Here is a 14,558-nt window from a genome sequence, read left to right as displayed (position 1 = left end):
CAAAATTGTCTCTGCTGATCCAGCTTTAAATCAGGTCCACTAAGCCCTGGATCTGTCCTCGTAGAGGGTCATCTGGGTCAGTGTGCCACAGATGAAACTAGCGCCCCTTAACCACTGGGCTGATAGCCATGCAGTGAAGGACTTATTGCATCAGGAAGTTGTAATCATTGAGCCTTTTGGAAGGGAGGTTTTGCACGACCTGTAGGGCCTCTCCCATTAAAAACGGGGCCACGATATCTGCCCAAGCTCCCCTGTCCCAGCGCATCAATTTTGCTGTGTGTTTGAAGCAGATTAGGAAGCACTCTGAGTTTCCCGAGGGAGCCATCTTCACCAGCACATCCTTGGGGAGCGCAAAGACAGCAGTGCCCTCAGTAGCCTCGTTTTACGTGACTCTTGGGGTTCCATTAGTGCAAGACCTCTCTTCTGGGACCATGTGACATGTGAGTCAGTGTCTTATGCCCCAAAGAGTCTCAGTACTTCAATAAAATCAGCTATATTCAACTTGAAACAAGAACAGCAAGGTTATTTATTGTAGCGGGACATACTGTTCTACTAAACACAGGCACAGTAAACAGGCAGGGTCAGGGCCAGTTCAGTGGCCAAGTTATAATGCTCCCTGCATCATCCATTGGGCGACTGGTGCTTTGCACGTGGCAATGGTCAGCTTGTTTCTGTGGGGTTGCAAATCTGTAGTTGCCTCGGTGACAGACAAGGAACCCTCAACAGATGCGGCAGTCGCACTTCTGTAGGTCATTACATTCTGGTTTCTCAAAAGGAGGCAATCATGCTTCTGCATGTAATCCCGTTGAGGAGGGTGTCAGAGCAGAAGTCACACGATATAATCCCCCATCAGTATAAGCTTGCAAGTGTTCCTCAGACTAAACTTGACTTCAGTGTGCTAAGAAGTGTTGACTTTTTTTCTTTTGAATTCAAGATTTTAACTTTGCAAAACTGATTAACTATTTTTTGTATTTTAGATATTGACTGATTAAAAGAAAACATTTAAGTCATTTTTTGTTTAAAAATGATTGGGCATTTAAGATTTAGAGCTGTACAACAACTGAAAGATCAAAGTAGTATTTGGGTGTTCGATGAAATGCTAAATTGTACTTTTCCTCCCTTTTTTTCCACACCTCAAAAAGGCAAAGAGCAGACATTTAAAAATCCTTATTCTCTAATACACCATCAAGAAAAAGGCACTATAAAAGAAAGCAAAGCTTGATGTGCAGAAATCATTATCATTATTGTTCCAACCACCTCTTTTCTTATTAACTAATTCTACATGTTAACAGGAATGTGATTTTATTATAAAACTGAATCCTGCTTTTGTTTGGCAGTAGAAATTTCTATCACTGTTTATTTTACTTTCATGAAAAATGTTAATTGGCTACCTTGTTATTTGCGCATTATTTTAAATAGTAGCTACCTATTGGAAATATGTAAGAACTAAAATTGAACATGTAGCTAACAAATATGGTTAATTAGCAACAGGTATTGACCCATCCAAGTGTAATTTTTTCTGATGTGGCTGGGTGCAGGAATGACAAGACAGGCAAAAGTGAAATGTTGGGACACCAACTGGGTTGTCCCATTTAATGCTGTTGTTCGTTAACCAGAAATCATACCTCAATGCATAACGAAAAGAAAAGACCATGCATTCACAAACAACAATGGGTTAAGCCCTTCAGCTTCTAAGGAAGGATCATTCTTTGGAGCTCCATTCAGCAGTGCCCTCTCAGAGTAGAATGGCATTTCCTTCCAGGCAGCCAGCTTCCTTATAGTGTGCGAACCAGGAGGGGCTGGGACCTCATTGGGCAGTCTCTCTGTGCTGCACGGAGAAAAAGAGAAGAGAGCATTAGCGATAGTGCCCCTCTAACCTTGGTGAGTTATCACTGAACCTCAAATCAGCCCGTAAGGAGGTTCTTCAACATGAGTGCATGACATTGACTAGTAAAGGTAATTCATATCTGTATCTAGTATGTATCCATCCATCCATTATCCAACCCGGTATATCCTAACACAGGGTCACGGGGGGTCTGCTGGAGCCAATCCCAGCCTACACAGGGCGCAAGACAGGAAGCAAACCCCCGGCAGGGTGCCAGCCCACCACAGAGCACACACACACCAAGCACACACTAGGGACAATTTAGAATCGCCAATGCACCTAACCTGCATGTCTTTGGACTGTGGGTGGAAACCTACGCAGACACCGGGAGAACATGCAATCTCCACGCAGGGAGGACCCAGGAAGCGAACCCAGGTCTCCTTACTGTGAGGCAGCAGTGCTACCACTGTGCCGTCATGCCGCCCATGCAAAGCAAATTAATCATCGTTATTTACTTGCAGATGTATAGTATACATTGATATCAATCTTCTAAGATATTTTTGTATTGTATATCAATACTACTAGCAAAATACCCGCGCTTCGCAGTGGAGAAGTAGTGTGTTAAAGAAGTAATGAAAAAGAAAAGGAAACATTTTGAAAATAACGTAACATGATTGTCAATGTAATTGTTTTGTCACTGTTGTGAGTGATGAGTGTTGCTGTCATATATATATATATATATATATATATATATATATACACACACACACACACACACACATAAACATATATATATACATATCCATACATATACACACATATATATATATATATATACACACACATATATACATACATATATATATATATATACTGTATATATATATATATACATACATATATACACATACATCCACTTGGTTCAACATTACTTGGCAACAGGGAAAGTGGGGCAAGTTGCACAGGTGCATTTGTGTCTCCCATAAAAGCAGCTTCACTAGAAATCACTTTGTGATTTTGCACGGGTAAAAACGTCTGCTGAAGTGTCAGATTCTTCTTTAACTCTTCTGCTTTCTGTATCTTGTGCATTGCATTCAGGTCTTTCAGGTTATCTTGATGTTTTGTCTCATAGTGCCGTCTTAGATTAAATTCTGTAATTACAGCCACATTAGCTCCACAAATGAGACACACGGGTTTACCGGCAATGTCAGTAAACATATGCTCAGCCTCCCATCGGTTTTTAAAGGCTCTATGTTCAGAATCACCTTTTCTCTTTGGCATCGTGTGGGCTAGCTTCGCAATAACTTGCAGCATCGTGGGCTAGTTTCGCAATAACTTGCAGCATCATAAGCTAGACTTGATTAACGCGGTAAGTGTTCGGCAAGGCAGCTGAAGCGCTGCATTATGGGATCTGTAGTTTATTGTGTTACCAGCACTTCATATCCCCGGGCCATTAATAACAATAATACAGTATATAAAATGATCTTGTGGGCCAAATATAATTACACGCCGGGCTGGATGTGGCCCATGGGCCTTAAGTTTGACACATATGGACTAAATAAAACTTGAAAAGAAATATTTTTTCGAATGTGATCGCGCAATTCAGATCGAGGTGACGCGCACTACAGTACATCGAGCCCGCGTGCTATTGTAGTTTTGCCTGTGTGCCTCAATAAGTTACCCTCCCCTCGCTCTTACTTTTTTACCGTTCATCTAATGAATACACTGAGTATGGCTTTACCAAAACAATCATTGATTGTTTAAAAATAAAGTATCCATTATTCATAAAGCTTCAATTGGTGATCTGTCTTTCTGCGTTAACCGCATATTTTTTTATACGTCTCATACCAAGGGGATGCGAGGCTAAAATGAATCGAGAAGCGCGCGTACATACTCAGTGCATCCCCTCTCGGGAATCGAACCTCGGCTAGGCGAAGCCTCTACTATTACCACGGCATGCGGTTTGTCTATTTGGCGTAGCAGTGTAATTCGGTTTTGTTCAGCACTCTTTGGAACTGTTGCTTTTGTCTGCGCTCGTCAGTTCACGTGAACCGCTGAATATGGTTTTATATGTCACTCGCTCGCTTCTAATTGTTTTGCTGCCTTCTTAATTATATAATGCTGCATGTTTTCTTTAGCGCTTTTTGTAGCTCTTCCTGGTTTTCTACGTAATGCGTGATTACAGTAAATGGAGACAAATAGCTTCCAGTTATGACCTTTACGCATAGAATTTTGAAATGAAACCCAACTTTTTTAAGGAAGCTGTAAGGAATGAGCCTGCCAAATTTCAGCCTTCCACCCACACGGGAAGTTGGAGAATTAGTGATGAGTCAGTGAGTCAGTCAGTGAGTCAGTCAGTGAGGGCTTTGCCTTTTATTAGTATAGATGTATGAAATTAAGTTTCATTGTGTGAATGTATAATATCACCATTTCTCTCAAATAAATGAACATGTAAAGTTCCATAGAAAGCTTGTTTTATTTGCATATATTTTAACTTTTTTTGTTTACTCTTTCCTAGAAACATGATGGACAGTTTACAATTATCCAGCTAGTTGGAATGCTGAGAGGTATTGCTTCTGGAATGAAATATCTTTCTGACATGAACTATGTACATAGGGACCTTGCAGCAAGAAACATTCTCGTCAATGGTAATCTTGTGTGCAAGGTCTCAGATTTTGGTCTTTCTAGAGTGCTGGAAGATGACCCAGAAGCTGCATACACCACACGGGTAGGTAACCTTTTACATTTTGTTTCCTATATCATGCATATAAGCAGTCTTCTGACAGTCTTCAGACATTTTTTTTCCAGTCTGTTTGTGTATAAAAATGCAACAAAACATATCCATTAAATGCAGCATATCTGCAGCATTTTTTGCCTATTTAACTTAATTTTCACTTTGATTCTTATGGTGAAGATTGGGGCTACTGCATGTTAAGATGTACAGACCAGGCCAGCCTATTCTCAACAAATTTTCCACCTCAGCCTGGGTAATTTCCAGAGAGTTAATAGGACCATCAAAAAATATAATCCTTACTGAAATTCCTGGGTCTTCTACTGATCCTTTGCCTGGTATGCCCTTGTTGAAAAGCACACATGGGACATATCATTCTTTAAAAGAAAAGCAATTAGATTTTCCTGAAATAACATAGAAATCTGTCGTTTTATGCATTCAAATTTGGTGTAATATTGTCCTTCTATTATGTCAAAATCACAATTCCTGTATAGACTGGCATCATCTTGACCTGTCCAAATAAAATACAGATGCACTGTCTTTTGGCATTGATTCCAACAGAGTTCTCTTGAACTTGTCATTGAATTTTGTAGAACTGATTTTCCTTCACAAAACTGACTTATCTTCACTAAGTAATATAAACTTTTGTTTAAAAATGTATATATACAAAGGATAAATATGGTATAATAAATGTAACATGTTATACTGGGCAAATGCAGCAAAGTGTAAAAGAAATAAACCAGGGAGAATTTTTCAGTATTCAATCAGTTAAAGAAGTGTCATGAAGTTACTTTACATACAATATGGGTCGAGGATGTTGTACCATGTTAGCTATTAAGGATGTAGTGAGAAGTTAAGGAAAATAACACCTTACAATATGCAAGCTTTTAAGGCAACTCAGGCCCCTTCTTCGGGCAAGGTATAAGATGTAATGATCAAAGAACGATCCCAGGCTCGGTGACAATGTTGTGTTCAATCATCGAGGTCTGCCCTGGCTTCTCGCTCACCACTTGAGGGATCGACTGGATCACCTTTTCCAACTCCTGTCGTTGACTTGTGGAAAGGGTTGGTCCAAAGTTATGGGGAGATGAGTGGGCAAAGTATGCATGTTGGTGGGTAGAGGCAGGGTGATTCTCCCTTTCTCCCCAAAGTTTTAGCAAGTTAACATGGTATACCCGCTCGTTTGGGCAGTGGTTAGGCTGGCTGATCAGGTAGTCAACGAGTCCTTTCCTCTTTTTGACTTCATAGGGTCCTTGCCAATGGGCATGTGATCTTGTAATATTGGTCCTATTTTGTCTAGTCTATCGCGTAATTGTGCGATGTATTCGAGAACGTTGACTGAAGGGAGGGCCTCCTCTTCCCAAACTTCCTTTAGGATATCCAATATGCCCTGGGGTTGTCACCCATATAGTAGCTCAAAAGGGGAAAAGCCATTGGAGGCTTGGGGAACTTCCTGGTAGGCAAATAACACGAGGGGGAATAACTGATCCCAGTTTCTCCCATCTTCGTTGACCACCTTATGGACCATTTGTTTGAGAGTATGGTTAAATCTCTCAACCAGGCCATTGGTCTGTGGGTGATACACTGTGGTCTTCAAATGCTTTATTTCAAGTAATTTGCCATCTCCTTGAACATCTGGCATCCCCTGATCCGTAAGGATCTCCTTAGGGATGCTGACTCGAGAAAAGACCCCTACTAATTCCCATGCGATGGCTTTTGAATTAGCTGAGCGCAAGGGAACAGCTTCTGGGAATCGGTTGGCATAATCAACAAGGTTCAGAATATATTTGTGTTCTGTTGTAAAGAGTTCAAGGGGTCAAACAAGATCTACCCCAATAATCTCAAAAGGGACATCTTTAAGGGGAAGAGGAACTAAAGGAGCTCAGTCCCTTCTGGGAATCTGACGTAGTTGACACTCCGGGCAGGAGGTACAAAAGTGTTATTCTTGGCCAAAAAAGCTTTGGCCACCCGATATAATAAATCGTTGAGAATAACTAAGTGGGGACCTTGTGGCATGGGGAATGCTGTGTGTTGGCCATTAACAGAGACGACTGCATTTTTAGGGTTTAGTGTTTTTAAGGGGGGAGTCATTCCATTGCTCCCGTTTGAATGACCTGGGCATTTATCTAAAGTGCATTTGCAAGGATAAAAGCAGGTCTTGAATGACCTCAAGGGGTGTGGTATTCAGATTCAGCACTCCAGCCCCGTCTTCAGACAAGGCCAGCTGCGTTGCGTCATCAACCATGTCCGTCTGCACGGTTGCATAACTTCTAGATGCTGGTGGAGGACACGTCGTGAAGTCAGCAACAGACAGGTTTTGCCCGTTCATAAGGAGGTCTAGTTTTGTAGTAGGAATGGACTTTGGTTTACAGCGATTACTATCAGACCAGTGTCCAGGATCACGGGATGTGGCAGTTCCAGAAGCACAGCCATAGTAAGTGTTTGCATTTGGCCTTTATGAGTGACCACACACACCGCCATGCTGTAGACCCGCATATTCCCGTGAATGCAGTTTATGCTGGTGTTTTTGTCAGTCCACCGTTGCAGTAAAACTAACAAGCAAGCAACAATAGAAATGTTGCACCCGAGTCCATTAAAGCTGTAACCTTATGCCCATTTATTAATACCACTCCCGCGGGTCCAGGGGATTAATCGGTTCAACATACATTTCTCAAAGGCTCCAGTCGCAGTCCATAGGCTCGCTCAAGAGTGGTCAAGTGGGCACGGTGTGCCCTGATTCCCCACACTTGAAACTGCAAAGAGCATTCTTAAGTTATGCAGTGCATTTGTGAGGCCTCAAGAAAATTGTGAACAGTTTTGGTCTTCATATTACGAAAAAGATAAAACGTGATTATAGAAAATATACAAAAGTGTGACATTGTTTTAGTGAATGTACTCCATGAGCTGTTTCGGAGAGACTAAAGGAGATTAATCTTTTCTGTTTAAGCAAGCATAAATGAAGCTAAACTTATCAGTCATGCCATGTTTTCTTGGGCATTGAATTTCCTTTGTAATAGGAAACAACGTTGTTGAAACTGAAAACTGCTCAGTCTTAGTTCAGGTGTCCCACTTTTTGTCTTATTAGCCTTCCTCTTTATGTTGTACACTTGTCCTCTAGGTTTGCTCAAGTTGGCTGAAAATAGCAGTCTTTTATCACTGATCTCAAATTCTGATGAATCTTTGTACAGTAAAGATTAAAATTGAACCAAAAAACAAATGTCATTATCCAGTCAGAAAAAAATCACCTATACACATGGATAATGTGCAGGTATGGAATTCAAACCTAGTACACTGGATTCTTGAAATGCTAGTGCTAGTCACTTCCCTATCTTGCCACCCAAAATTTAAAAGTACTGTTTTCTAGCTAATTATAACTTGTATCACATTCTGACACTGGAAAAGCTGAAACTATAAATGAATGCACTTTTAATACAAATGACATTTGAAAGCTACATTCTCTGTGTTTTTATTTAATTTCCTATCTTTTGTCACATTATTGTTCATGCAACAAAGTGCCCAATAACATATGCTTTTAGATATGTGAAATGTTAGATTTCCCCTCAGGGTTCCAGGGCTCAATATCTCTATGATAAGGGAAGGATAACGACAGTCCAAGCTCTGGAGTGTTAGGTGTTACATGAAATTATTATTTGGTATTTTTAAAATCAAAGCTGTTTCTTTATAATCTTGTTATATATTCATTTGCCACTTGAAATTGTGTTCTAAATTAAATTATAAATTTAAAAAAATATCTAGGAGGTCGGAATGGTACATGGAAACAAAAGCCTCAAAACTTACACAGTATGTCCACTTTGAAGCAGCAAAGGTATTTAGTAAAGAAAACAACCTACACGTTTCTGAGGCATGCTTGTAACAACTGGATGTAATAAATTTTATCACAGATTATTGGTATTAATTCCTGGCTGCAATGATGCTCTCCTCAAAAACTTTTTTGAATGTATAATATAAAGCAGAGGAGTCAATATGCTCTGAAATCCTCTATTTTGAGTATATATCTGCCGTGGTTCACAATGTATGAAAGTGCTGATGGGACAGTGACAGTTAACAATCAGCATTACAGATTTTCTGTGGTATATTATCTGCACGCCTAATAAAAGGTACTGAGAAAATGAAGATTATGAGACAGAGCCAAAACATGATGAAACTGATTGAAGTACCACAAATAACATTTTATACCATATATGACTGTGTGACATTTTTTCTATGATTATCCTCTAGTTGTCTACAGAACAGAGACAGGCAATTCACATCTAGGTATAGACATTCAATATTGTCAGTTGTAACAGTGCTTGGAGACAACTTTTCAAAACATGACAAGCAGCAAGCTGAAGGCCACAGCAAGTCTCCTTTTAAAATGGCCAAATCTCATGAAAATGTTTTGCTTTTTGTATATTTTTCTTCCTAAAACAAAATGGATATACTATTTTTCAGTATGTGATGTGTTTGTAGCATGTGGGGTGTCTCAGATCCATAAAACCAGCGACACAACTAAACAACTCACAGTACCAAGTTCAAATAACTATTTTTATTTGAGAGAGAACCTCAAATAGCCTTCTTGTTCCTAAAAGCAATATACTCTTCTTTCCACTTTGCCTGGACCCTCCAACACCCCCATAAAACTGTGATTCCAATGGGAAAGACGAGGCAGCTCCTTTTTTGCCAGACGCAGGAGTTCTTCTGTGTCACAAAGCAATTTTGAGTCAGGTGAAACCTCCTCGGAATTAAGAAACCAGTTCTTGGCAGGTCCACCTGTTTGCATCCACAGGACTCAGCTGCACTATGGGTGTGAACCTGGGTGATCCAGTTAAGGACTGCTGCCACCTAGCATATGACTGGAGTATACAGTTCTGATAGCTAGTATCCCCTCCAATCCGTTGTTCCATTTTATATTCACCATCCAGTAAAAGGAACATCAGCCATCGGGGTCAGGGCATTAATCCTTCAGAGCTTTAATCTATAGCACACAACCTCAAGATGTGAAACAATACATGGTAACTCTTTGCTTGAAAATGGATTTATTCAATAAGTTTTAGACTTTTTTTTTTCTTTCTTTTAACTCTTGGTTGGTGACTCCTTTAAGGAGCGAGAGGAACAGCACTCCAGAGGTGCGTCACTCCCGTAAAGTATTCTGGAGGTACAGGGTGAAATAAAGTGTTCCACAGCTCCTGCTGGACCACAGTTGGCTTGGAGTGAGAGTTAGAGGTGATTGGCTGAGATGGCTGGGATAAGAGCTTGAGAGAGGGGCTGCATCTGCAGGTCACCGACAAAACCGCGACGGACAAATGAGCGCCGACAAAACCGTGATGGACAAATGAGCACAGACAAACTCGCTAACTGGTTTTCGACAAAATCGCCACGACAAAATCGCGAGAGAGGCCAAGAGATTGGGACGCATACGTGCGCATTATGTACACATTATGTGCTAGGTTATAACTGTATTCAAAGATGCTAATTGCACTGAGTTTCGTTCCTCCGGAAGATGTTGGCTCCGTTTTCGATGAACTGAGCGAGAGTAGACCCGACAATCTCCAGAATGTTTATGATTACTGGGAGGACAATTACGTTGGTCAATTAAGACGCAATTGACGTGCCAACCCGTTGTTTCCTATCACCATGTGGAACATGCGAGAACATGTTGCTGATGGCATGCCGCAAACAAATAACTCAGTCGAGGGTTGGCATAACGCACCGTATACAAAGTGGAATTACCAGCAGTCAAACAGCCAGCAAGTCTAAACACGCTCAACTATCAAGACGTCTTGCTGCAATTCTTCCTACATATGCAGAGCATGATCTTAAGGACTATCTGCGTGCCGTGCTGATGGCATGCCGTGAACTAATAACTCAGTTGAGGGTTGGCATAATGTGTTGTATACAAAGCGGAATTACCAGCAGTCAGGCAGCCAGCAAGTCTAAATACGCTCAACTATCAAGACGTCTTGCTGCAATTCTTTCTACATATGCAGGGCGTTATCTTAAGGACTATCTGCGTGCCGTGTCTCATAATATTGACTTCTAAAATAAACAATATTATATATGCTTTAAACTAGTAATTCATATTTAATGAAACTTTCGCGATTTTGTTGGCGCGATTTTGTCTGCGCGATTTTGAAGCTGCGTTTTAATGGCCGCTATTTTGTCGGCGCTCATATGTCTATCACGCAAATGTCGGTCGCTTGCATCTACTAGCATTGCAGCCCATCGGCAAGACCTGAGAAGGGTGAACTGGGCTGAGATTAGGAACCTGTCTAACTGTTTTATACTTGAATTTTAACTTATTTTGTTGGTGCTTTTTATCTTCACAAATGCACTGATTTTCTTTTTTGGAATATTTATTTGGTAAAAGCACCTTACTTTGATTTTGGGACATTGTTTAAAATAAAAAGCACTGTTTTGCACATATACTTGTTTTTATGTGTCCTCATTGCCCAGTTCATCTTTGGTTTATGTCAGTTGATGTCCTGGAGGCATATTCCGGCCATGGACATCACAATTACTTTCCCTAATCTTGCTAATTTTTTTTGCTTTTAATGTAAGAAGCTGTTTTAGAAAATGTATAGATAATGGATCATCACTGGGATTCCATATACCTAAACTTAAAGCATATTGTTTCTGTTTGGAATGGATTGATTTGCTATATAATCTATATGCAAATTTAAGAGGCAAGGCACTACTGTTTAGATTGAATGCTCAACACTAAATTTTGTTTCAGTAACTTTTGTTTTTAGCAGTAAGGCCATTGTAAAACAAGAAGAGTCTATATAAGGGCAGACAGAAACATTTTAAGTCCAATTTAAGGTCAAGGACCAATTTCAGTTCAGCTCTTGAGCAGTCGTGCCTAATAGATTAACTCCCCTTTTCTACAGTTTCTTTGTTCAAAGATGTGACATTTGATTAAATCTTGAGTGAAGCTTGGAAAAAACGTTGCAGAGTACTGCTGACAAGCTAAAGTATATGGAGCAGAGACAATGTACAGGGCATTGCTATAATAGTGGTGGAAGTATTTCAAAGACAATAAAACAAAACTGATTTAGTGGTCAGAAAATTTTGTCAATGCTTTAAAGGCAATTAAAACAAAAACACTGCTACACATCTTTGAGAAGTTTATAGAGGGCTATAAGGAGTATATGGAATGTGAAGGCAGATTCATTAAAATGGAAAAGGTCTCCAACCCACAGAAATCCTAACATTGTAAAGTGATAAGTGTAATTTCATTCTAACTGCACGCTGTACATCAGGTATATATTAACACATTTAATATGTTATTTAATTTGTATCTTGTTAAATGCACTAATAAACTACATCCTTTAAATACATTTTAAATGTTCATTTTTTGGAGTAATGTCAGTATGGCTTTCACAGTTTGTTCAGTAAGGTTTTCCTGCCATGTACTCTGGTGCTGTGGCAAAGTATGCTCCCCGCAGCTTTATAGCATAAGTGACTATGCATGATGGAGGAAACAAGAGGGGAAAAAAAATTTACCAGGCCAATACTCCTAACCCTAACCTACACCCTGAATTTGTAGTAGATTCTAACTACTGCAACGCAACACCGTTTATGTTCTCTTTTTTTAGTTTGTAATTCAGTGTGATCGCAGAGAATTTGACTTCCAAATTCCTCCTGGTTGAAATCGTTGCATAATCATTTGTAATGAAATATTCCCAAAATAAATGTATGTGAGCCAAGAAAAAGATAGTCTGAATACATGAATGCATGCATATTGCTAAAATGTACCATATTTATCAGGACTATCTTGTAACTTTTTTTTCTCACTTTTGCAAATAGCTTGTGTAAAGGTGACTGAATCCTCTTGCCTTAACAATTGTGTATTACATAAAGTGTGAAAATGATACTGCTCAGTGCTTTCATTAGATAGAAAGAAAGAAAATATGCCTGGTAAGGTTGAAAATATCACTGACATTTAGATTCCAAATTAGAATTTTTTTTTCTGTTCCTTATGGTATTTCTATCAGTCTAATTTCTATGTGGTTTTGAAGGAATGCAATTTCAGCAAATCCCTTCTTTGATTTTCTTATGCCAATTATGCCCTAAACCACTGACAGTGCAGCCGGAGTATTGGAATGAGTCTTGTGAAAGCAATATCTGTGGTTGAAATGACTATTTTGAGATTGGGAGCCTGTCCACGTGAAATTTAGTTTACAAAGGCCCCTAAGCATTCATCTGAAGGAAATTACTTTTAGTCTCTTCAGACCTCTGTTGACATCAGACTAATGGCCTGGAGTTAAAGCAATTTTTTCTTCATACTGTGGAGCAAGACAGCTGCTCACTGCAGTGAATTGTGTGTGAATTTGCAGTAACCTTCAGACATCTAAGTGTGTCTTTTCTGAAATATAGGATAATAATTTATCATATAATGCATACAGTGAGTAAATACCTGGAGGCTTCACTGAAATCATTCTGTTAAATTTATATTAAATTTTGTTCGATAGTGCAGAAACGGGTATCAGGTGAAATATTGTTAGTTATTCTTATTGATTGTGTATGTCAACTTTAGACTTAAAAAAAAAAAAAAAGAAAAGAAAGCTGCACATGCCACAGTGGATGACTTCATGCCTAGCTGGGTTATTTTAGAACCCTAATAATGTGAACAAAACAGTTCTCAAAAATGAATATACTGTGGGCTATTTTGCGCAAACTCTTTATTGGTATACAATAATGCAGTAAATGTTTTTACAAGTCTTGCCCCATTTCAGGCAGAACCTTTTGATATAACATATCATAAATTATCTTTATATAGTTTAAAAAGAGAGTTGACATTGCCCTGGAACTAAATAGTGTTCTACCTATCTCAAGTTTCTAGACCCATAAAACGACCATCCAACCTCACTGTTAATGAGGGAAAAATTAAAATGGGCCACTGATGATGGATACATCTGACTTTCATGACTGATACTTTTCAAGCTGTTCATGTTTTATTTTGAAAGTACATAGGGCTATTTACACATCAGAAAATGTGGTAACCTTGCTCAGAGCATAAGGTTGGTTTCCTCTGCCTATTTATTAGAAGAGTTTTAGAAAAAGATGAGGCTTTGCAGTTGTGTTTTACTTTGATGCTGTGAAAATCATGCTTTGTTCCTTTATGTGTGCTCCTTCTTTTCATGTGAAGTTAATTGATTGTAGAAATAAAAATGTAGGCACATCAAGAACTGCTGTGTACTCTGCAAAAGAATATTTTTATATTTGTAATTTTCACATCTTGTTACTATTTCACTGCAAGATAAATTAAATTCTACCTTATATAACACCTTTTATAACCTGCACTGTTTATTTGTGCCAAATAAAATATAATTCATGCTTAACTTAATGAAATGATAAGTATTTATGAAGCACTGAATCAGATAAAATGAGATTACAAGTAAAACAACAGTCATGCAGCATTTACGATAATAAGTGTAGCCTGTGGCACCCAGCTTGCTGATGGACCACACAGTAAACAGTATTTGCTTAGTATTTTGCTTAGTTTGTGAGCTTTAATTTGAAAGAAGAAGGAAAAAAAATAATATTGCTCTTTGCTGCAAACAATTACACTGAAGAATCCAGTTTTGCTTAGGCTGGCAAAGAAGAAGAGTTAAATTGTATATTGCAAATCTATTTATTAATTTCTAGATAGATACATGCTTAATATACTCCAGCAGCAGCATACTGATGAAAACAATATTAATTAAAGAGCAATAAAAAAAGCAGTGCAAATTAAAAAAATGCAAGGTGGAGAGTGCAAGGCAGGTATAACAGTCTATAATTTGTATAGTGTTAATGTTTAAGGGTGGAATTGAAGATTCGAGAAAAACAGACTGGTTTGATCCATATTCAAAATGAAACACAAATAGATTAAAGCAAGATCGACCCAATTGATGGGACAGGTCTTACAATCATGTCAGTACTTTGTTACCCAAACCTGAAACACAAGGCAGTAACCAATGGTAGACAGAAAACAGGTCTAAACACTAGAAAATGGAAGTA

General features: G+C 38.9%; 1 protein-coding gene across 1 annotated transcript in view; it reads left to right on the top strand.

Annotated features, from left to right (window-relative positions):
- Positions 1 to 14,558, top strand: part of LOC120533809 (ephrin type-A receptor 3-like) — a 486,863-nt gene that overhangs the window by 448,693 nt on the left and 23,612 nt on the right. The window contains exon 13 of the mRNA XM_039760793.1: positions 4,344 to 4,553. Within this exon, the coding sequence (XP_039616727.1) occupies positions 4,344 to 4,553 (210 nt within the window). The remainder of the gene's footprint in view (positions 1 to 4,343; positions 4,554 to 14,558) is intronic.

The sequence above is a fragment of the Polypterus senegalus genome, chromosome 1 (assembly GCF_016835505.1).
Source record: "Polypterus senegalus isolate Bchr_013 chromosome 1, ASM1683550v1, whole genome shotgun sequence".
Lineage (NCBI taxonomy): Eukaryota > Metazoa > Chordata > Cladistia > Polypteriformes > Polypteridae > Polypterus > Polypterus senegalus.
Note: the sequence above shows the minus strand (reverse complement) of the source record. Positions and strands in the feature narration are given on the sequence as shown.